Source organism: Haplochromis burtoni, unplaced genomic scaffold (genome assembly GCF_018398535.1).
Source record: "Haplochromis burtoni strain Fernald_Lab_line unplaced genomic scaffold, NCSU_Asbu1 Contig_16, whole genome shotgun sequence".
NCBI classification, from domain to species: Eukaryota; Metazoa; Chordata; class Actinopteri; order Cichliformes; family Cichlidae; genus Haplochromis; species Haplochromis burtoni.
Window position 1 is genome coordinate 2,519,053 of NW_024582377.1, and position 24,447 is coordinate 2,543,499.

The 24,447-nt window shown below is 42.9% G+C and overlaps 1 protein-coding gene across 3 annotated transcripts in view; it reads left to right on the forward strand.

Moving 5' to 3' along the window:
• LOC102298167 (latent-transforming growth factor beta-binding protein 2) overlaps window positions 1-23,248 on the forward strand; it is an 86,970-nt gene extending 63,722 nt beyond the window's left edge. For 2 of the 3 annotated variants that reach the window (XM_005916848.3, XM_042218238.1), the window contains 22 exons: window positions 642-761; window positions 952-1,074; window positions 1,186-1,311; window positions 1,429-1,554; window positions 1,749-1,874; window positions 1,993-2,118; window positions 2,621-2,746; window positions 3,696-3,821; window positions 4,080-4,199; window positions 4,335-4,460; window positions 6,137-6,259; window positions 6,907-7,035; window positions 12,534-12,662; window positions 14,221-14,355; window positions 15,397-15,594; window positions 15,694-15,789; window positions 16,389-16,517; window positions 16,668-16,808; window positions 16,969-17,142; window positions 17,306-17,575; window positions 19,739-19,888; window positions 21,328-23,248. In XM_005916848.3, coding sequence (XP_005916910.1) covers window positions 642-761; window positions 952-1,074; window positions 1,186-1,311; window positions 1,429-1,554; window positions 1,749-1,874; window positions 1,993-2,118; window positions 2,621-2,746; window positions 3,696-3,821; window positions 4,080-4,199; window positions 4,335-4,460; window positions 6,137-6,259; window positions 6,907-7,035; window positions 12,534-12,662; window positions 14,221-14,355; window positions 15,397-15,594; window positions 15,694-15,789; window positions 16,389-16,517; window positions 16,668-16,808; window positions 16,969-17,142; window positions 17,306-17,575; window positions 19,739-19,888; window positions 21,328-21,503 — 3,095 coding nt within the window. In that variant the 3' untranslated portion in view covers window positions 21,504-23,248. The remainder of the gene's footprint in view (window positions 1-641; window positions 762-951; window positions 1,075-1,185; window positions 1,312-1,428; window positions 1,555-1,748; window positions 1,875-1,992; window positions 2,119-2,620; window positions 2,747-3,695; window positions 3,822-4,079; window positions 4,200-4,334; window positions 4,461-6,136; window positions 6,260-6,906; window positions 7,036-12,533; window positions 12,663-14,220; window positions 14,356-15,396; window positions 15,595-15,693; window positions 15,790-16,388; window positions 16,518-16,667; window positions 16,809-16,968; window positions 17,143-17,305; window positions 17,576-19,738; window positions 19,889-21,327) is intronic. The other variant, XM_005916849.3, reaches the window with a different exon arrangement.
• The last annotated feature ends 1,199 nt before the right edge of the window (window positions 23,249-24,447 follow it).

The window sequence follows — 24,447 nt, forward strand, 5'->3', positions numbered from 1 at the left end:
TTAAAATAGGAAAAAAGAAGTGACATTTCAGCAGCATGTCTCATTCTTTGTGCATATTAAAGACATGCTTCTGTAGTAAAGGAAAGAAATCTGTTAGCGTGGTTTTTTGGGCTTAAACTGTAAGAAATAAATGCATAAAATTACAGAAAACGTTCTGGTATGTCATTGCCCAGACTGTCCTGTAATTATAAAACAAAGTTTTTGTTATAAAACTTTCTTTTATTCTCTTTTAGTCTAAAATCACTGTGAAAGTTAGAAAATTCTTTATCAGAGAGTAAAAAAGTAGGAACTTTTCTGTCATTTTATTGTTTAACTATCTCTTAATTACATTGAATGTATTAGTTATTAGTATGAGTGGTCTTGTGTGAGGTCTTTATCATTTGGAAAAGCTGAAAAACTTGTGAACATACAGTAAAACATCCAAAACGGATCCCAACATTTTCCAAAGCAGTACAACGGGATGGATTGGAGTCTTTGCTAGGCCATTTCTGGGCCCCCGCACCTTATGTTTGACACCCCTGCTTTACACAGTCACCCAGGAGGTGGTTTGAACCCAGAACCTTGTATGGGGTGTCAAAGCTAAACGCTGCACCATGCTACTGCCCTTTAAACCTAAACATCCTTCCTGTATACGTTTTCAGATATGAACGAGTGCTTGAACCAAAGCGTGTGCGGCCGTGGGCGGTGTGTCAACACCGAGGGCTCCTACAGGTGCAACTGCTTCCAAGGCTACAAACTCTCACCAGACAATGTTTGCCAAGGTATATGTCAGTCAGGAGATCGGTCAGACATTATTCACACCCCATGTCAAAGTTACATCTCTGTGAGTAGTTCTCCACAGGGCAGTCGTGGAAGCCTTGCAGTACCGTTGAAGGTTTATTTAAAAAAAGAAATCTACAAAGAGTTAGAGGTTGGCTTTATTTTCTTTTTCCCCCTATGATTTCTCTCCAGATGTGGATGAGTGTCTGCTTCCGGGAGTCTGTCTCAACGGTCGATGCGTCAATCTGGACGGAACCTACAGATGCACCTGTAACCATGGCTACCAAGTCACCTCAGACAGCAAATCATGTGAAGGTCTGCAAAGGATTATCTAGAGCTGTTGGGTGTAACTCATCACCGCATACTTTTCTGCTCGTGGCGCACTCTCGACAGCAACTTAATGGCTGCAAATTATTTCCCTCCTAGATGTCAATGAGTGCGCAACTGGTAATGCCTGCCCTGCGGGAATTTGCATCAACTCTGCAGGTTCCTACACTTGCCAGAACTGCAGGCCTGGGTTTGAACCATCTGCTGACAGACTGAGATGTGAAGGTATGAAACTGGCCGCCTAATGGTTTACACTAACGTGCCGTTTTAAGGTAACACCGGTAGGCGGTGATGATATTTTTGCCCACTTGTGATGATATTCGCCCCTTTTTCGCTTTCCAGATGTTGATGAGTGTTCCCAGGGCGACTTGTGTCTAGGTGGGGTGTGCGCCAACACAGAGGGGTCCTACATTTGCACCAGGTGTAAGGCTGGTTACAGAGTGTCTCAAGACCAGCAGAGGTGTGAAGGTAAAAACAGTCTCCAGCTGTTTCCAGCTGTTCTCATCATTCAGCGAAAGTCATTAGCATTGTTATGACTATTAAAGGCTTACTCAACACGTTTGAGCAGCTTGTCGTTTCCCTGTAAAATTGACTTTCCCTCGAAACTGCATTTCCTGTATGTACGGAATCTTTACACTGATATACACGGTGTGTTTTTCCAGATATTGACGAGTGCCAGTCCCTGTCTACTTGTGTCAACGGGATCTGTCTAAACTCAGAAGGTTCTTACACCTGTGAGAACTGCCCCTCGGGGTACAGAGTGTCGTTTGATGGAGAGCTCTGTGAAGGTCGGCTTATTGAAAATTACTCACTTAAATGGAGCTTTTTCTTATTTTTGAGTTTGTTGTTGTGAAAACATTGCAATCTGCCAGTGAATGTCTAAGTCCCCATATTGTTTCCTAACAGATATTGATGAGTGTGCCCTGCCCACTGCCTGCCCCCAGGGAACATGTACAAATAGAGAGGGTTCGTTCACATGTGTTGTCTGTGAGCCCGGTTTTAGAGTCTCTGAGGATGGACAGCGGTGCGATGGTGAGAGTTTGTGGTGGAATGTCCTTGCTTATGTTTGCATGCTTGAGTCCAGGTGTGTGTAGATCTGGCTTTCCAAACATGCCAGACTTCACCTCTACACCTAACAGAATCTCATTTGCTCTGCAGATTTGTTTCTCAGCTGCTTTATGTTGTATGTAAATAACATGAGGTGTGGTAGCATGAACCCAAAGTCTCCTCATCTGAGGCAACAGCTCTAAAATACTTCTAGACATCACATCATAGCTGGATCCTGGACCCCTCTGGCTCTGGCACCAATCATCTGCTCCTTGCTCAACACAATGAGACACCAGCCCTCAAATAGAACAGGATGATGTCAGGCAAATATCCTGCAGATAGCTCAGCTAAAACGATAGAGGTGTCAACATTTGTGATTCCTAGCCCTAGTGATTACCCATCTAACTGATTACCACTGGCAAGCTTTATTTATTTGAAGCCAGAGATGGTAATCTGTGCTATGATGTGCCTTTGTATCTGTGTCCAGATGTGGATGAGTGCTCAGTGGCTAACTTGTGCCCGGGTCAGCTGTGTCTGAACACTGAAGGATCGTACACCTGCAGGAGCTGTGAAGCTGGCTTTCAAGTGAATGAGGGCGGCCGTTACTGTGAAGGTAAGAGGGCATCTGTACTTAAGAAAAGTTTGATATTTCAGTATGCTGCAAAATTGAGCCAAAGTTATAGTGGACCACAGTACAAGAGGAATGCATTAGGCCCAGAACATGATTACAGAAAATCTTTACAGCGTCTGGTAATTTTTCATGACATGATTTATGGGATAAATGCAGGAAAATGGCTGCTTTGAGGAATCCAGTAAAGTAAAGTCTGTCATGACTTCATGGGAAGCAGAACAGGAATGATTATTTAAATGGATTAAAACATGGTCTCAGTTAGCCTCATATACTTTGGTGTGTTTTTAAACAGAAGTGTGGATCTAGCCTCAGAGGAAGATCCCACCCCCCCACCGATGTATCTTAGCGCTGGGAAAAAGTCGCACAGTAAAAGCCCGACTCCGAGTCAGCCTCTGATAGGATTTTAATGGATGTCTCTGATGCCATGGAAAATATTAAGGACTTAATTTGAAATGAAGTCAGCCACTCCCCTGCTTCTCACTTATTGCAGCAAACTCGCCCTGTTGAACTCACTCTGTTCACCCAAAGGCAAAAAAAAATCGAGCCATCTCAATCACTTAACAATGGCCCGCACTATTTTCACCACAAGAAATACAATCCTACCAGCTCGAGGAATTTCGAGAGATCACATAACAGTGAGCCAGTGACTGTTTGTAGATATAGTAATTATACGCCACCTGTAATAGCTTGCTGTTTTGGATTCAGTGACTGTCCCACATACTTATCTTTCTACCCTTTTTAATAAAACACTGTCAGTGTGATCTAATAAGGAGGGCTCTGCTTACTGTACATTAGGCAGCACAGTAGGTTAAGCTGAGCTCATTAATGATTTTTAGCAGATAAGACAGTGGAAGCACAAAAACGGGGCTCTATATACCTTTTTGTTCAAGATGATAACCTGCAGCCAATCTTTTCTTCTTCTATCTCTTAGACATCGATGAGTGCCAGTCTCCGAGTGCTTGCCCCACAGGTGTTTGCGCCAACACAGAGGGCTCCTTCTCCTGCATGGCCTGTGATCTGGGCTTCGAGCTGGCATTTGACCGGCGCTCATGTGAAGGTACACTGAAATGGGCGGCTCGCTGCGGTCGCTCGATTTTATGATCTCGATGCAATCATTTTCGCAGTCATCTGTTCCAATATAGTAAGTCATTACTTGCCGTCTTACATGATGCACGACTTCTCTCACATGTTCAGTGTGGTCTGGAAGTTTTTCGGTCTAGATGTCAAAACTTGGGCAAATTTGAAGTGACGCACAGTGATTTACAGCTGGTGTGGATATGTCATGCCGGTGACGTCTGTGTGTGTGTCAATTCAGATGTCAATGAATGTGAGGACGCCAGGCTGTGTGTGGGAGGTCAATGCACAAACGCCATCGGCTCCTATAGCTGCTCCTGCCCCTCTGGCATGGAGCTGGTGGATGGGACGTTGTGCAGAGGTATAAACATGCAAATGCACTATAGCTCTAAAATATGAAATGAGTGGTTAGCCGTTTCTCGTGGCTTACCTCATGTTGGGATATTGACACAGCTGTGTAAATGTACTTATGTGTATTTGTGCTTGTTTGTGACAGATATCAATGAGTGTTTAACGGCTGGAGGGATCTGTGGGGAAGGAGACTGCCTGAACACTGAGGGCTCCTACTTATGCATCTGTCCTAATGGGTATACCACCACCGATGGAAGCCCCGGCTGCCAAGGTGCAGTATAGCACTGGAGCTAGAACGCTTAGAGCAGTGGGAAATCTTGATTCTCTTGGGCTTTGTGTAAATAAGTGGAGTAGACTAGGGATTGGAGCAAGTTGTTAATAAAGTAATAATGGATTTTTCAAATATTGCTTAAGTCATTTTACAGTAACATTATTGGCTTGCTTCTTTTTTTTTCATTGAGTGCAGACAGGCTGTTCTCGCCATGCTCTCTTAGGAGTTGAAGCCAAGCCTGGGACACCTGGCATGGGTGCACAGGCTGTAATGGGCCATGGCTTCATCAACTATCTCAGCTCACCCTCCCTCAGCATTAGCTTGGACAGTTTGATGTTATTCCAGCCGCACCCAGTGACCCACTGGTAGTAGCCTGATCATCAGCTAAAGGAGGGCTTTACAAGAATCTGGAGCAATTACTAAAACAATACATGAAATAACTCCGGCTAGGATGTCAGAATTGGATCAGTGTTATTTCTGGTGGGTCTTGCAATCTGGTGGAGGATGAGTTAAGTAAAAGATGTCTGGCAGTGAACTGTTCTGTCATGATATGAAGCAGGTAGGCTGGCCTCTGCGAGATGCTGGCATGGTCATGGAGTTGGCAGAATTTACTTGCAGCAGAGGACAAGGGTCACTCCTCGTGCAGGGGCGTTCTTTTGGCCTTGGAGTGCTTCAGATATCACAAACTGAACAAGTTGCCCAACATGGATCAGGTACTTTGGCTATTCGCCCCAACAAATACTGGGCCCTAATTATCCTATAAATCAGCAGTTGTCATGTATTTTCTTGCAGTCTGCCATTGTGTGTACAGTGCTGACACAATAAAAGCCAGGCCCCCTTCTGACATGAGCCTGAAGGACGCGAAGAAGGGAGGACGAGGGTTTGTGAGGTTATGGGAATGAAAGATACGTTCAGTCAGGTGGGGCCAAAACGACGCTTGGCCTTTCCAGACCAGCAAAAAACAGCATGAGCAATAAAAGACTGACAGCGGACTGAAACATACCTCAGCTTAATCCAAATCAACAACTTCTGCCATGGCCTTCCTGTTCCTTTCAATAAGACTTTGAAGGATTTGAATACACTCCAAAGCTATCCAGTCACAGCATATTTATGTATTTACCTAAAGTCTGGAGTGCTGCTTTTTTTCCCTCCCTATCGTTGCAATCGGGTGTTTACCTTGTCGTCTCTGTAAGATTCATCTGATTATCAAAAGACTGGAAAAGGAAGGCAGGCATTTTCCTCAGTGATGAATTTCCTCTGGTTTCTTGCGTTTTCCCTCACCTTTCACCACAAGTCCAAGTACTGTATAAGCTATGCTGTAATGCTGCAATTATCCACCCATCTACAGCTAATCAGGCATCGAGCATTCGTTATTAATTTTAACGAGTCTGGGGGAAATGTTCTCAGCCTGAAAAGCTGAGGTAGATCTCTCTTCTGCTTTGTTTCCTGTTTGCAAGTATACCATGAAGCGCTCCAAATGGCCAGCACGCCTAGTGTTCAGATGAGCGCTTGATTACGCATTCTTTTTCTGATACGAGAAGAAACCATGCTCCCCGTGGACTCGCTGAAGATGGAGGATCCGTGCGGATAATTGCTGTTAATCAATCTGTAAGATCTTGAGCCGCACTTTCCGCTAATTTGTCTGATTTTCTTTCCCCGCTTTTTGTCCGTCGTAGACGTGGATGAATGCAGCAAGGATGATGTGTGCATCCGAGGAAAGTGCATCAACGGCGAGGGCTCGTTCTTGTGCTTGTGCGAGGCCGGCTTCAAATTCAACACTGATACGGCTGACTGTGAGGGTAAGACTGATTAAAACTTCCTTTTGTTTTCAAGTTGTGTTTGTCACGGTTGTTATTGACCCTACCTCTGCCCAGAAGTTTCATCTGTCTGACTAAAACAACATGTCAGCTTTAGCTGTTTGATTGTCACGCTACATTAAGGCTCAAACATACGCAGTATAGCACAGTTGGATATGATTGATTATCTATAGCACGTCAGGCTCCAGTGAAAGTGTCCAAGCCTGGCTTAGAGGCTTTCCTCCGTGGTCTTGGGACTGAGGGGTGCCTGGATTACATGGCTGGAGCCCTCAGCTCCCTCTCCCCAGTGGGAAGCATGAATGACCCCATTGTGAGCAGGAGGTGTTTCTCCCTCTGGAACGTCTCCCTTTAGCTCCTTCACAAGTTCTTTGGTTGCTGTGATAATATTGTTCTTGGCCATTCCCTTTGCCTGCTGCGTTTACTGAGGACAGCTACACCACAGGCCTCCTGGCCGACTCCTGCTTTGCAGCCATTACACCGCGAGCAGAGGAGCAGTGGTGGGAATACGAGTTTGCGTGCGGGGGTGCGCGCATTTGTGTCTGATTGCACATGTGGTTACGTTTGCGCCTCTGTTTGTCGGTTACTGACAAACATCTGTCTCTCTCTCTCTCTTTTCTTCTTCTCTATAGACCAGAACGAGTGCAAGGAGTTTGGGAGCTCAGTCTGTGGCACCTGGCGCTGCGAGAACACCATCGGCTCTTACCGGTGCTTTGCGGGTTGCCAGCCTGGCCTTGAGGGAGAACTCGCCACAGGCTGTGGTGAGTTTTCAAAATTGCACTGTACTTAAAAAGACTAGCACGCTCAATTATGTGGAGAAAAAGAATTAAACAGGCATTTTTAGCCTGTTTTTGTGTGTAAGCCAATTTAATTGTATTGAAAGGGGGTCGATCTATTTATAGACTGTGCATGACCTAATACTTCATTACTCCATGGCTGTAGTTTAGTATTCAAATCAAGTCACCACCACCACACCACTCTACAGGTCCCTCACCCCATCGCACATATCAGGTTGGCATGCACACATAGGGACAGATGCAAGTTAAAAGCTATCAAGACCTCTGGGTCTTCCTGCACAAAAGGCCACCATGGAAGATAATGAGAAACAGCCCAATATTGAGGCCCTTTGAAGACAATACCACACTGTCATTGGAAGCCAATTGTAAGGCCAGAAGCTGATAGAAGTCATTCACCTGAAAACAGAGATAATGGAGCACTCTGGCAGAGTCCCAAAGTAGAACCTGATCGCTGCAGTTCTTCTAAGAGAAGAAAGATGAGATAGTCAGGCAAGGCCAGCTTACTGTTTGTCCCCCCCACCCTCGTAGAGAAGCCACAGTCACCTGGCATTGGCTGGATGGGTTTGTACTCACGCTACATCTGTGAACACAGCTAGCCAACAACAACAGGCACATGTCCATGACTTCCAGAGTCCACGAAGACTTATGTATTTCCTGGCAGGACTGAACACCTTGGGCTCAAGACATTTGCAAAGTTTGTTGCACAACAAATTGGATTTTTTTTTTGCTCTTTATTTTGTAATGTGGTATTGCTTGTCTTTGTCACTCTCATAGCACCATAAAACAACAAATGGAGTTTATGACCAGAAAAAAAGAAGGTCTAGATATTTTCCTCATGTTTAGAGAGGATCCAAACAGTCACTGGAGAGTGACAGGCGAAGAAGGGAAAGCAGACTGAGAGCATCAGAATGGAATGATGTGTTGGACCGTAGATTGAAGCTGTGGGTGTTTGTGGCCGATTGCGTGTGCATGTCAGCGTGACTGTGTGTGTGTGTGCGCACGTCTGTGGTTAAGTGTGGGGTTATTTTGGGGTTTTTTGGCATCCTCCCGTGTGTGTTTGTGTTGGAGAAAGAGAACCAGAGACTGTGGTGGTTGCAGAGATGCACTCAGGGCAGAGTGTGGCTTCACATGTTTTCATGACCCAAAGTTTTGACCGGTGACAGAGCGTAGATCTGCCCACCACCCCTCGCCTACTACACTGATCCTGGCTATGTGTGGCTGCCTCCTCACTGCACTTTATGATCTTGTCTGTCTGGCACCGGCTAAAGAGTGCAGAGGCCTTTAGTTCAACAAGACTTGATTGAAGCCAGCTGCTCACCTCTGCTCTTTTGACTTCAGAGACAAAACACTGCTAAGCAGCTCACACAGGTTAGATTTTCATCATTGCTTGCTGTGCATTAGGGCTTAAGGACTTTGCCTGCCATGATATATGCATTTTATTTAAATCACCCCATGTGCCCTTTAGTTGCCTCTAGTGTGATGATCCCTTTTCTACCTTTATTTGCCCAAAACCGTGAAATTCTTGATGCTGAAAGTGTCTTTTGAAGGAGTTGTGCTGGAATTTAGCAGAGACACCCAATCTCCAGGAGAAAGCTCATACAGACATGTGGAGACTCCACACAGAGCTGCCTGGGTTTGGACCTCTTGGTCTGATTCCACTTCTGAGCCACTCACCCAGTTGCTAACATGTCTGACATGCTCCTGAGGAGTCCTGAGATGTGGCCTGATTACAAAATCTTCTTTTATAGTTCCACAAAACTCTATTTATCTCATCTCTATGGGTGCTTGACCATTTTTCTCCTGTTGCTATGTTGTGATGCTGTTTTCACTAGATGCTACAACAAACACTCGCACAGCTCAGCGTTGACTCACAGCCCCGGTTTGAGAACCAAGCCCTCTTACGTTTAAAATCACTCAGCGCTACACACAATAGTGGCTTGTTTCACCTCGCGAATGGAAGTTTTGGGAGATGCTGCCGTCACCTCAATAAAAAAATGTTTAAAAAAAGCCAAAGGATGGAGCCCAATTACTCCCGGGCATTTTTTGGTGGCTTGCAAAAAGAAAATCATCAAATATTCAAGAAGAGACCAGACGTGGTAATTTGCAGTTTCTGCGAGGGGGTATTGCTTTATTTTTACTCAGCCGCCTTTGAAAGAGGCAGCGGTTGTCGTTGGCTCTGCTCCCTGCGCTCATTTAGATTTAGAGGCCGTGACACAAAAAGGGAAAAACAGAGGGGCTTTTTTTTTGCCACCGCAACTGTGCTATAAGGTCTACACTCAAATCTAACACGATGCCGTACATAAGTGTTTGGACGCATGTGTGTATGCGTGCTGCACATCATTGTTTTTAGCTTTAATTCACCATCACGCTCGTAAATTCCCCCGAGCTATGCCTCGTCTTTAATAAGGCTTTTACCCAAGGGCGGAAATTGTCTGCGGTCTCACTCTTGCCAGCCTCCCACCCCTGTAAATGTATAGAAATCTGAAGACTTTAACATGTGTGTGACTCCTCGTGCAGTTGTACTTTCTTTTTAAGATGTACACTGGTCACACCGCAGGTTGGTCATCAGTGTAGTTAACCCAGGACCGGTTGTTGATGTAATATCTGATAAAGCCCGCAAACATGCTTCCCTGAAGGCAAATACCTCACCTTATCCTTAACCAATCATGTGTGAGATAACCTCTGCATATGGGTCCAATCAGACAAGGGGTTGCCCGGAGAACAACGGAGAAGTGTGGACTGTGGCGGGGTGAGTCAACAGTCATTGATGTATCCCTGTATTCTCTTTGCCTGCCGCCATGTGCTTCAGATTAACACATGGCACAGAGACCAGTTTTTAACACTCCTCCACACCCAAATCCACCATCACCGGATCCAGGAAGCATGTCCTCCCGGGTCAGGCCGTTAGAGTAGGTTGTTTTTGGGCCCGTGCTGCCCCTTCATCTCAGCTTTCCCGCCTCACTTCTTCCCCCCAGGCAAATTACAGCGCTGCATGTGTCCTGACGTAACTGATGATCGCATGGAAAGACTAAGAAAGGCAACCCCATGTCGTGCTAGTGTGAGACTCGCTCTTGGTGGAGTTATCTCATGCTGTAATATTCATTTTTTCCCACAAATCATTAGTGCTGCAATTATCAGCCTGACTGTCTGTGGTTGACAGACCTAAATGGCTGGTCAAGTAATGCTATCACTCAAACACTGCAACAAGACGGGCACAGCAATGACTAAATTCCAGTTTTCGTTTTGGTCCAGATTTTCTTGTTCCTCTCAGATATGATACTTTGAGTGCATCTCATCCCAACATGTGGTTTGCAACAGATTTTCTTCCATGTCACACACGAATGAAAATCCGCCTTCAGACACTGATTATTTCACATATTAGCAGAGAGCTTTCATCGACTTCCCTCCCCGGACCTCCCAGCTGGTCTCTGCTGTCAATTCCAACATTCCTAACTCCACTTAAGCTCTTCACACTTGAGAAAAATGTTCCTTAAACCTTGCTATACAATACTTTCCCCCCCCTTTAATAGAGAAACATGGCTAACTAGGCCTTTGAGATGTTATTCCCTAAAAAATTTTCAATTGTGTGCAATTCCTTAAAGTATTCAAAAGCACATCCAGTAAGTTGGCGGTTCTTAGTATGTGTCCGTCCATTTGAGCCCACAAGTCTATTCTAGCAATTTCAGTCCTCCTCAGCCCTTCCAGGGAAACATTTTACAAATGACAAAGGCAATTTTGTCTCCACAGTTTTATTAGCTGGTGGGAGACCCTGTCTCTGACCCCAGAGGCATGTTAGAGAAATGTCCAAGTCAGGACAGAAACACTGGTAGAGGATTAGTTCCCCCCAATGAGCCTGAGAAAGGAGATTTCTGCGTTGGAGGAGAGGACGGGGCCCTGGCCAAGCGTGCTGTTCAAATCAGATGGATTGCGGTTTCTCTGTCCCACTTTCTTCCCCTTTTTTTTTTCAGCTGAAGCGGCCTGTATTAGTCCTCATAGGCAAAATAGAACAGGGTTAGACAACATGTGAATGATGGCGCTTTTTACACCATAAATCATATTGTCACGAAAGTTTAAGGTACCACTGGTCTTAACATCTTGTCTTTATTACAGTTAGAGGCAGATGTATGAGAGTTTTTAGTGGAACGGATCAAAAATCATTTAAATATTCAAGATGTCGTGATTTTTTCCATGTTCAGAATGTTTTTTAATTTCAAGTTTTGTTTTGTTTTTTCCAAAACCTATTATCACTCCAGTGGAGTTACTATTAGTCATGGAAACTAATAGTTTCCATGGAAGGTTATGAAAGTTAAAAAGAAAATATTAACAAAATCAAATTACGCTTACAAAGAAACAGACACAGTAAAGTAGTATTCTTTAATTTCATCAGTACAATTCATATCAGTTGTGAGGCCTGCCCGTTGTAATGTTTTTAACTTGATGCCTTGCAGAAAAAGTACAAGCACTTAACTTCTGGCTGTGTTTGTCACTTTTACTTTATCCAAATTGTTGATCAAGTTACCTGAATTTATATTCCAGCAACCCAAGAAGGAGGGAAACTGAGCAGAGAATAATTTCATGTCACTAAAGTGTGACCATTAAGCACTGTGAGTGTTTTTTAAAACAATTATAATCAGCTTTACCCCCCTCCCTGCAGCATCAGTCTTTGGCTTCTGCTATGCTGGCGATGCCAAGAAATACTAAATCATGTATGTTAGAAATTGCAAACAAATGTTACCTTTCAAACAGCAACTGGTAGGGGGAGTCAGTGCGGTTACGAGGTCCGCTGTTAACAGTTTCGACAAGCCGAACTGACATAAAGCATATAGTTTCTCTTGTGATTTTATCAACCATGTTTTATGATTTAATGCCTTGCAAACAAGAAACTACTGCAGACCCGCCAGATTCCTAACTTCCATTTCAGGCCCCCACAAAGTCCCCCTATGCTCTCAGTCCTTTCGTAGTAAGAGCCTGTTTTTCACTACATTCATTGATTAGATTGGAAAGTGGTTCATGCCAGAGAGCTGCTCTTAATGCCAGATCCGAACTCTCCAGCTGCTTGTAAAGTCTTGGTGAGTACTGAATGTTGGCTGGATGCTGCGGACTCCTCTGTCACTTCCCACTCGGCTGACACAACTAAAGAACATTCACCCGCAGCTTTCCAGACCCACATCACGCTCACTTTACACTGTGTCCATGCAGAGAGAGAGAGCGAGTCCCCATGAATCAATCCATGAGGAGCAAAGTTTGAAAAGCTTCTTAACGAATTGTCTAATCTGTACACTGTCCCTGACATGTTATGATGGCAGTGATTTCTCTTGTTATTGTACGGTCAGAATGGTAGTGGTGTTTATTTTGGAGAAAGCGGCGTAGTGTTTACGGAGGCAGTCCGAGAGTCTGTTGTGCAGAATGACACTGTAAATATTAACGCTGCGCTCACCTCTCTGCCTGCTCTCGCCTTGCAGATATTGATGAATGTGACAACGAAACCATCTGTGGGAGCAACGGCTTCTGTGAGAACACAGACGGCTCATTCCGCTGCCAGTGTGACCGAGGCTACACCAACCCTCCGGGAGATATGACCAGATGTGTCGGTGTGTTACTGCTGTCCAGAAAGTATCCGCTGTAGACAAGCTAAACTAGCCTGTTCATATAAATGTGTTTTTCAAAATTAAATACACTATGTTGAAATATATTCCAATACAATCCATAATTCGTTGGTCAAAGTAGTAGCTATGCCTCTGCACACCTCCGTGGTGGATGTTAAATCAGACAAACAAAGATGCAGTTTAAGTGTAAGGAGTTTTATAAAGATAGTCTATGAACTGTTTAGGAAATACACTCGTTTTTATACGCAGTACCCCATTTTCAGAGGCTCCAAAACCTAAATCTTAAATATGATATATATATTTTTTCTTGACTTCCTGAGGTTTAGAACCCAAGGCCCAAATGCTGTGTTTCCTCCTCGGAGATGCTCTCCTAGTTCTTTACTGCAGCCACTTTAAGCTGCTGCTTGTTTGTGGGTGTCTCTGCCTACAGTTTTGCCTTCAGCAACTAAAAAGCGTGCTCTGTTGGACTGAGACTGACTTGGCCATGAAGAATATCCTATTTCTTTCCCTTGAAAAACTCTCGCAGTATGGTTTGGAATTCATTCAACGCTGTGAAGAGCTGTCTGATTACTTTTGCAGCGTTCGGCTGAATCTGGGCAGCGAGTGTAGATTTCTACACTTCATTTATCCTGCTGCTTCACAACATCAGTTAGATGCTATAAAGTGTTTGTTTTTTTTAATTATTAGATATGTAAGTAATTTTGTCATGATTTACTTTAGTTGTCTTCTGTGATCTTTCAGCGCTTTTGGTGTTGCTGAGCTGGTCAGTTTATTCATTCTTTTTAAAAATGCCCCAGTTTGACGATTCGCCGACTCCTAAAGTTTTTGTTTTTGCCTATTGGTGGCGTCATATTCATATGTAAACACCCTGCATCAGTTTCAGCGATTATGTCTGCTTCATTTTTCATGGAATAAGAATGGAGCAGGCCTCTCCTGGACATGAACCTGCTTGTCAATTGTCCAATTACTTTTGAGCCTCTGAAAATGAGGGACTGTGCATAAAAATGGGTGTAATTCCTAAACAATCGATGCAGCAGTTTTGTTAAACTTCTTCAGTTAAAGTTGGACCTTCAGTCACATCTTAACTGTTTGCTTTAAACACTGCAGCGGTATACTGACACAAAACTACAAAAATTGTATCTTTGTCCAAAAAATTATGAAACTAACTGTTAATAGTCATTCTGAACCACTTCCACGTATGCACTCTCATAGTCTAAATCTTAAAAGTACATCTTTTGTGTACAAATCTGCAAATGAAAGACTTTCTAACACATAAACTGTTAACACTCCTGGTAAAAACTACATCCTCCAGCTGAGAATTTATTGGCTGGTTATTAAACAATAAAAATTGACATTTATCATCTATTTGTAAAAAGTCAAATCTTTCTTCAGATAGATAGATGTAAGAATAGATGTAAGATAGTTTTATAAAGAAATGTATGAAGGACTTTTCTTTCATTTGAATATCAAGTACTCTTCTGACAACCGTGTGCATGTTCCCGATCCTTTACTGACCTAAAGCTTCCTCTCCTGCTTTTCTCAGACGTGAATGAGTGCGAGATGAGCTTGGCGCTGTGTGGGGAGGCCCTGTGTGAGAACTTCGATGGCAGCTTCCTGTGCATCTGCCCCAACGACAATGAGGAATTTGATCCCCGCACCAGCCAGTGCCGTTCCATGGGTAATAGAGCAGGACTAGAACTCAATCCCGTCATTGGGAGACGAAGTTTTCCCTGATTTAATGAGCCGTCTCTCATTATCCAAACAAGGGCGACTAGGTGGACATGGCTTACTCCACGTCTCTTAGAGTATCTTTTGACCTGCGTGTTTCCTTTTTTTTTCTTTACAGGCTGGGGTTATGGTTGGGTGGGTTTCCTGCAAAAATTTGTATTAGCCTAATCCGCCAGACAAACGATGAAGTAACTTCTCGATCGGAGCCAAGCAAATGCCCTGGGGCCTTAGTTACCGTAAACCCATTTCCCCACCAAGACAAACAGGGATAAGGTGTAGCTATTAGCAATTAGAGCTAAAGACACATTGCTCTGTGCTCTTGTGCTAAAATAATCGGAAAGTGCAGAGGTTAAAGATATGTAATGCAGTGTAATTTCAGGATGACTAAAGCCTTTTGAGTCATGGAAATATCATCACATTCCCAGTTTGATAGGCACATGTGTACACAAATTGGGGGTATTTACATTATTAAGCTACGTGCCCTCAGCGGGGATGTTTTTTCTTCTGCCTGGGCTCTAAACCCCAGTTATGCCTTTGTGTACCTTTCTGCCACATTCCACTGTTTGCTTTCGACGTGTGTTAATCAATCATGTGAGACTGAATGGTGTGTTGACTCACATGCCAGTGTTTCCATTTGGCTAAGCCAGCAGCTTAACGGTGAAATGCCTGAGCCCATGCCTTTGGACAAATGAGCAGGCTCAGCAGTGGCAGGCGAGGGTAATGCACTACCTGCTGAAGGGATGTGGACGGATGAAAGAGCGGAGGCCCTTTGACACTGTTACGGTGTGATGATGTGCACCTCAAGGTTAGGATTTATTGTAACTTTAGCTTCCTGGAGAGCTCGTCTGTGTAGTGAGGTATGACTTCAAAAAGCTGTATCAGAGAGCATTTTTCCTTCCTCAAACACCAGACCGTGACTAAATCCACAGATGCTTTCACGACCGTGATCTCTGACATCGCCTCACCTGCTTTATTCTTTGTTCACCTACAGCTGAGAGGGACACCAAACCCATTCCTGCATTCCCCACCTCGGCAGAGGAGAGGAGGGAGTGCTATTATAATCTGAATGACGCAAACTTCTGCGACAACGTCTTGTCTCACAACACCACCAAGCAGGAGTGCTGCTGCACGGCTGGAGCAGGCTGGGGCGACAACTGTGAAATCCACGCCTGTCCCGTCCAAGGAAGTGGTACAACAAGAGCTTTATTATCGGAATAAAGTGAACATATTGTAATATTAGAACAGCGTTTTTCTGTGTTTTGTTAATCTGCTTGTCTTTGTTTTTCAGATGATTACAAACAGCTGTGCCCTTACGGCAGTGGATTACTACCCTTGCCTGTTTCCTCTGTACAAAGTTTTGGAGATGAGCAACGGGCTTACATAGGTACACACTCTTCGCTTGTAAATGCTACCTCGTTTTGTAGATTTTCCCTGTTTTAACCCCTCAGCCGTTAAAGCACGATGGGGTTTTGTTCTCACACTGGGGTTGGGCATGCAGCATGGACTCCCAAGTTTGCAAATGTGATAACTCGAGAAAGACACCAGGTTAAATAATGGAGGCCTTGAGTCAAGTATTCTGAAAACCTCTAAAAAAGATGTCACCTTAGTTAGTTAATATTAGTAACCTTGACCTCAGAGTCAGGGTCACAGGGTCAGGTTTTCTGAAAATCTTGTGCAATAACTTGAGAAGGAAGTCAGGATTTTCAAATGTATACAATAAGTGCATCAGGGGTTAGGACTGGCTGTCAACAGCATTTTTAATGGCACAAAAAGGTGAAATGTTTTATTTTCACCTGCAGCAACTTTTAAAGCCAGATGGACCGGCCTCATGGGAAACGTGCCTCTATACCTGAGTGTTTAGTGTAATTGCAGCTTTTTAAAAAAGACGACAGTTCTAGCACAGGGTCAGGATTTGAAACTTTTTCAGCTCACACATCGCAACGTGACGCACATGACGCAGCTCTCTCTGTCTTTGCCCCTTAGATGCAAATGAATGTGAGATTTTTGGGCCCGACATCTGTAAGAATGGGCAGTGTTCAAATCTCTTTTCTACGTATACTTGCTACTGTCGCTCCGGCTTCTTCTACGATAACATCCGGCTTGAGTGTGTGGGTAAGAAAGTCTTTTTTTTATTACCTATTATGTATGGTGTCTGTATAAATGTATGGTCTCATTCGTGGTCTGCTTTGTATTACCATGCTAATGTGCTAAAATGCAATGATTTTGGTGACGTCTGAGTCTCTTTGCACTAATTTTTTTAAGATTATGATGAGTGTGCATTTGGAAATGTCTGCGAGAACGGGGTGTGTGTGAACACGGCCGGGTCATTCAACTGTTTCTGCAGTCCTCCGTTGGTTCTCGACAGCACACGGCGACGCTGCATTGATCTCAACACCACAGAGGGTGTGACACACACACACAAACCGATTCAATTTTTTTTTTTGACGATTTATTCTTCTTGGATATTCAAAGAAAAAGTATAACTTGGTTAGCTGACTCTTAAAGTGATATTTTTCTGATTCTCTTATTTTTTCTGTTAAACCCTTCTCATTGTACATCCCAGAAGTTGTGGACTCAGAAGATGACGTGCACGTGGATATTTGCTGGCAGCAACTCGAGGGCGACAACATGTGTGCCAAACCGCTATCAGATCGCAGAACTACATACACTGAGTGTTGCTGCCTGCACGGTGTTGCCTGGAGTGAACACTGTGCCCTCTGTCCCAGGAAAGACTCTGGTGAGAAGCAGGAATCAGATAAGATAGTGATTTTTTAGTTTCATAATGAATCTATGTACCATGTTCATAGCATCGCGTATTCATACAGTAATGATTTTGTAATTTTCCATTTGATTTCAAAAGTAAATGATCATTTCTATCCCTTGTTTGCTGTTGTGTACAGCTGACTATGCAGTAATGTGCAACGTAAGAGGAAGTTCAGATAGTCTGCGAGAGCGAATAGGATATGAGTACGGTGTTGAGGGGATAGATGACCCTGCAGAACATTTTGGCCCTCCATACTGGGATCATTACGGCGGTGCTGGTGGACCCTATGATATTTCTGAAGGTGAGAACTACTACGGCGTTCAACAGCCACCCCTCCACGTCCCCGTCCGTGTGCCCAGTGTGCAGCCGAGAGAGTACCAGCCGCAGCGAGTGGATCCATATGCTGGTGACTATATGCATGCAGTTGTGTTCTGTTTTAGTAGTTTAACATAATATTTCATAAGCTTATCAGGTATAGGCAAATATACCTACCTGGGATTCAAAGTAGCTTTGATATATACAGCAGCTACAGTACTGTGCAAAAGTCTTGAGCCGCACCCTGCTTTCTTTATGTTTTGCTAGGAAATCAGTACATCAGTTTATTAAATTGTGCAAACATACATGGATATATAGCATATTAGGGAGAAACTTAGCAGCTTGTACACTTCTAACAAGCCTGAAAGTCAGTATTTAGTATGAGCACCTCTATTCTTGAACGCAGCCTGAACTCTCTTAGGCAGCTTCCTGTAATTGCTTAAGTAGTCTTCAGGAATAGTTCTCCAGGCCTTTTGAAGGACATTCAAAGCTCTTCTTTGGATGTTGGCTCATACTTGTTAAGCACCATGACAAGATGATCCCACACCGCTTCAATAATGTTGAGCTCTTGGCTCTGGGGAGATCAATGACTGACAGTATTCCATTCTGTGTTTTTCTATCCAGGTATGTTTTTACTGTATTGGCAGTGTGTTTAGGATTATTGTCATGCTTAAGAATGAAGCTGTTTCCAATTCAATTCAATTTTATTTATATAGCGCCAAATCACAACAAAAGTCGCCTCAAGGCGCTTCATAGATACAGAGAAAAACCCAACAATCATATGACCCCCTATGAGCAGCACTTTGGCGACAGTGGGAAGGAAAAACTCCCTTTTAACAGGAAGAAACCTCCGGCAGAACCAGGCTCAGGGAGGGGCGGGGCCATCTGCTGCGACCGGTGGGGTGAGAGAAGGAAGACAGGATAAAGACATGGTGTGGAAGAGAGACAGAGATTAATAACAGATATGATTCAATGCAGAGAGGTCTATTAACACATAGTGAGTGAGAAAGGTGACTGGAAAGGAAAAACTCAATGCATCATGGGAATCCCCAGCAGCCTACGTCTATTGCAGCATAACTAAGGGAGGATTCAGGGTCACCTGGTCCAGCCCTAACTATATGCTTTAGCAAAAAGGAAAGTTTGAAGCCTAATCTTGAAAGTAGAGATAGTGTCAAACCAGATAGTATTGCATGGTGGATCAAATCTGATCTATTGTTCATAATTCTAACAGTTGTGACAAGATCCCAAGATGATCACAGATGCCTGTAGACACTCACTGCTGTACCTCTCTACTGTCATCTCCTTTGTACATTTTGACAAGTTGAACCCAAAATTTCTCATTTGGATTCTTTCCTCCATAAGACCTGTTATCTCTGATTATCAGCCCAATCACTGTGTCATTTTGGATACTTCAGACATTTCTCCTTCTTTCCCTTCCTTAAGAATGGCCTTTTGATAGCCACCCTTTGAATGAGACCTTTCCTGATAAGACTTCATTGAGAAATTAGTCCAGTTTCTTAAAGACGTAGCTTACAAACACTCTTCATCTGCTGTAGATAATTTTTTTGTTTTAAAGACACACCGCACACCATTCCAATACATGTCAGTTTTTCATCTAATAGCTCTTTGTAAATCACCTTGTTGGTGCAATTACAATACAATTGTATGCTGTCAAACATCATTATATTTAAAATTTTATGCAGATTCAATAACAGAAATTAGAGCAAATGATGTGTTGTTGAAAGGGTTAATAGTAGCAAAATGGCTGAAGAAATGACTTAAAATTGGTTCTTTGCTAAGTTGTCTCTTAAGTGTAGACACAACACTAGTTCATCCCTCGAGTTTGGTGCTTTTTTAATCTTGAATGATCGATGGATCAGTGTTAAATGGCTTAAACATTGCTGAGAAAATGGGCAAGGACTGGGGTGAAAATGAGTGAAAAAGCAGCCAATGTCCAAAGAAAATCTTTGAAAGACCTTTAAAAGCCTGGAAAACTGTAGCTCAAGTACAAGATAAGTCTGGCTCCTTAGAACTAGGATGTAAAGAAATGACGGGTGGCTCAAAACTTTTGTACAGCAACGTATAAGCCAGAATATTTTATATTAGTTTTGTGAACGAGGATATCAAATGACCCATCAGTGGACTGGATGTCCTAACAGGTCAACTGACATCTAGCATTATGAGAGTTTGAAAATATTTTCTTTAAATAAATGTTGCAACAATATCATGTCTGTCTGTATATTTGTCCAATCAGAACGCTATGAAGGTTTTGAAGGTCTCCAGGCGGAGGAATGTGGAATCCTGAATGGGTGTGAAAACGGTCGCTGCGTTCGAGTGCGAGAGGGCTACACCTGCGACTGCTTAGACGGTTATGAACTTGATCTAGACAAGATGGCCTGTATAGGTGGGTTTTTCCTGCAGCATCTTTAGGGGCCTTCTCAGTAGGCTGCCCACATTTAGATCATGTTTTGCTAATAAAGAATGTTCAGGGGCTTCCTTGGATCAATAGGAGAATCAGTCACTTCATATAACATCATATCTCATTTCAAAATATGGTGCTGAATCTTGAAAACAAACCACAGTGAACTCTGCTTTCATGTTTCAACCTTCTGGAGCCAGTAGGTTAACTCTTCATGCAGTAAATCTTTGCCCTCAAGGAGAAGTTTAAATTTAACAACCTTGCATTAACTTATGTTTTATGGGAAACTAATGAAAGCCGTGTACTCCACAAAACCATCGTGTGTTACCGTTTGGTTTGACATTCCCTGGTTGTACACTGCCAAGAGCAAGGAGGCCTTGAATCTTAGCCACTTGTGTGTTACATGAGATATTTTTCATAAATGTACTTTGTTTGTTTTGTAAGAAAACAGAGTCTGTCTTTTCGTAATGAAATTCTATGATTGCAAGATTGTGTCCGCTACAGGCTTATCGACTTCAAGGTTAGCCAGTTTTCCCAAGAAAAGTCATTGAAAAGCGTGGAAACATGTGGGAGCTATGCAACTCATGCCCTGCCTCCTTTTATAAATCTCACCGCTAGCGTTTCCCCAGCAGAACATGACATAAACACAAAGAGGGTCATTTGAGATTGACTGCTATGAAATGACAATCAGACCTCCCATGCTGGAAAAGAGAAAGAACAACCTGTTGAAGGCCAAAAGGAAACACAATCCAGTGGATTGTTAATTTTACCATCATTCTTAGAAGTCCGGCTCTCAAGATGGCTGGGAAATCGAGTGCAGATCCTGTCCAGCTGACACGCAACATGACGGCATGTTTGATTAAAGATATATGAGATTCTATGCAACACGTTTATCGTGTTGAGGGAAAGTAACTCCAACAGCAAACCTTTGTGAAAGTAATTAAAACACTTGTGTTGTCACTTGTTGAGCAGCTACGGCTGAGGAGATAGGATGAGCTTATCAGAAGGTTGGTGGTTTAATCCCCACCTCCTCCAGTCCACATATCGAGTGTCCTTGGCAGGAAGCTGAACCCCAAATTACCCCTGATGCATTCACTGATTTGTGTACTGTATGATGTGAGTCGAACAATACGTCAAGAGAAAGGCAAGCACCTAATCCTCACATTTGAGAACTATTAGCTGTTTGATTTATTTTCTTGAAAAACAAGTAATTATCAAAAGTATTTTCATGTGTTTAAATCATAGTTTCTGATGTGATCATTTATCGCGATGAAAAGTTAGAACAGAACTCAAATTTGTTGGAGTTTAACATGGAAAGGACGGGAAAGGAAAGGAAAGGAAAGGGAAGAATTATAATTCTGAGGTGACCCCTCAGCAGCAGATTCTCCCTGCTGACTAACTCATGCTGTGTCCTTTCTCCTCAGACATAAACGAGTGTGAGGACATCAGCGACAAAGTGCCTTTGTGTCAGAACGGGGAGTGCACAAACACAGAGGGATCGTACAAATGCACCTGCTTGCCGGGCTTCGTGGCCTCCGCCAAGCCACACAAATGCATCCCGGCGATCCCAGAGTCTAGGCTTAGGGAGGCAGGAAACTGAGTATGTTGGAGTGCCGGCTTCTCTGCCCATTTTCCCCCAGGGCTTGACTCTAAACCTCCAACAGTAATGCTGAAACGTCCAGTCTCGTTTCCCTACATACCATACGCACACATACTGACACATGTACATATAGAAAACACACACTTGCATTCAGCACAGGATGCATTATATCCCCCTCACACACATTCAAGAGGACCAGGAATTGTGCAGTGAATGTATTACATGGGATTTAGCATTCTCCAAATATCCATTTGCCTTAAAGGGATTTTGTGGACTTTTTTTATTCAGTAAGCCCAGGCAATTTGATATGCAGATATATATATTTCCACTTTATTTTCTCTATCACCTTCTCTTTTTGTGTGTTATTTATTTCATTTACATGACGGGCCTCTGCTAACTAAGAAAGCAAAATATTTCAGATGGCGTACTTGATTCGTCTCGTTTTACTTGTCTCGGTAATTGATGTCAGAGACAGTGTGGGGAACTAATAAATGTATTTTGTAAAAGAAGGAATGTCATCAGAAATCAGCCATACTGTATATCGGGATGCTCATCACTGTCAAACCTCTCATCAATTTCTCAGTCTCAGTTACATTGGACTAAACAGAAATTCAACACGGAACTTTTCCCACAGCTGTCTTTCTTTAAGATGACCTACAAGCTGCCGTTGAAGAAGCTCTGGACTGAGAACTGGGAGGTCAAAGCAGCGAAGCTTCCATAATACCAGCTTCACCCTTTATGTGGGCATGGAGAGACTGTAGATGTATAAGATGATCTGTGTGACACATGGAAAGCATTGTGATGTACTCTCACTGACCAGATCATTAGGTGTACCTTGCTAGTACTGGTTTGGGCCCCCTTTTGCCTTCAGAACTGCCTTAATTATTTGTGGCATAGATTTAACAAGGTCCTGGAAACATTCAGCAGAGATTTTGGTCAGTTTAAGTGCAGTGATCTCATTTTCATGTTGAAGAAACCAGTTTGAGATGATTAGAACTTTGTGACACAGAGTATTTTCCTGCTGGATGCAGCCATCTGAAGATACACAGTGGTCATAAAGGGATGGACATGATCAGCAACAATACTTTGGTGGACTTATTTGGTACTAATGAGCCCAGGTGGGATCTCTGCTTATGCTCCTGAGACCCAGCTTGTTCATTTATGTCCTCTGTAGTGGACAAACAAATCACAAAAAAGTTCAACTAAAAGATTTTTTTTCTCTCAGTTCTCAGGAGTAGAAATGTGCCAAGAAAATATCCCTCACACCATTACACCACCACCACCAGAACCAATGATCCATGCTTTCGTGTTGATTATTCCAAATTCTGACCCAGCCATCTAAATGTCATAGCAGAAACGGAGACTCATCAGACCAGGCAGCGTTTTTCCAATCTTTGTTTGTCCAATTTTGGTGAACCTGACAGGCCTAGCGCCCAGTCTGGTCGTTTGCTGCCGTAGCCAATCTGATTCAAAGTTTAACATGTACGTAGACCCTTCTTCTAAAACCTACAGATGGTCATGTGGGAAAAATCTCAGCAGCATCTGATGCGTACTTTGATCTTCATCAACTCGTTATGACCAGGTCTATTTACTAAATTGTAGAGTCGCTGCCATGTAATTGGCTGATTAGCAAGTTCCATTAAGGAGCAGATAAACAGTTGTACCTAATGAAATGGACAGTGAGCGTATAGAACCTGTCTTCTTATGTTTGACTCCATTTTCATGCGATATCAGCAGCAATGTAGGAAAACAGTACCTTTCTTATTAACAGTATTAAGCTTGTTTTACAGTAGACGATCACAGCGTTGATTCTCTTTGTTGGCTTTGAAAGTGTGCGAGGGCAAATTTGTTTCATGCAACCACATCAAACAGGCAAAAGGATTTCTTTTTCCACACATAACATATTTGGTTTCGAATCTCACATCCAGACACTTCCCATGTCTGCATCTCTGAACACATGTAAAGACAAAGGCTTCATTTGTTGGAGAGGTTTGGTATATTTTGTACAGATCTAGTACTATGTATTATTTTTGTTATATATTCTCTCATTGCATTATAGCACAACAAATATTTTGTTCAACATAAAACATAAAATGTAAGAAATATCTGTCATTATAGCTTTTTGTAGATTTATATGTCTGTAAAAATGTTTTTTAAAGCATTTCTTTTTATGTATGAGGAGAGTGGCTGACACTGTACCAGAGGAACTGTGTGAATACCCTGCCCTGTGGAGCAGACAATGAATTATATTTTTTGGAAGTGGCAGCACTGTTCTAATTACAGACGTTCTGACTCCTCCATTGCAAAGACGATGCTTTTGGAAGGCGAGCACCCACTTCTGCACATCACAACTTTACAGCTAAATATTAGTCGTTGTGAGCTTTAGTCTCTGGTGGATCCTTATGTCATGAATGTATCATAGACAGTATCAGCTTTCTGGTTTCTGAGTAACCACACGTGCCTTGTAGTCTTGTATTTTCAGGATGAAATTGCAGCAACACAGAAACATTAAAGTCTAATTCAGAGTCTGGAGGATGACTAAATTTTGCCATTAACCTGCTTCCCCAGCCTATAAACCTACAGTTGTATACATATTTTGTGTTGTTTTCTACATCCACTATTCTCTTCTGGTTAAATCATCACCTGAACCATAACTTTAAGATTTAAAAGAACTAAAAGAATATTTAAAATCTTTCAAAACCACAAATAACCTGAGATAAATGTAAAGCTGTGGTCAGTGGAAACATCATGCTCATTCATTTTGTTTACCTCTTGACTGTAATCACTATCAGTCATCAAAATAAAACATAAAAAAAAGATCTACACGTTTGATAATTTACTTTGACAAATAGCACCCAACACACATTGCATTCATCATGTGTATACGCGCAGAGTAATTTGGGGAGTTTACTGGGATAAAACAAGAACAGTGAGTTTGTTTTAG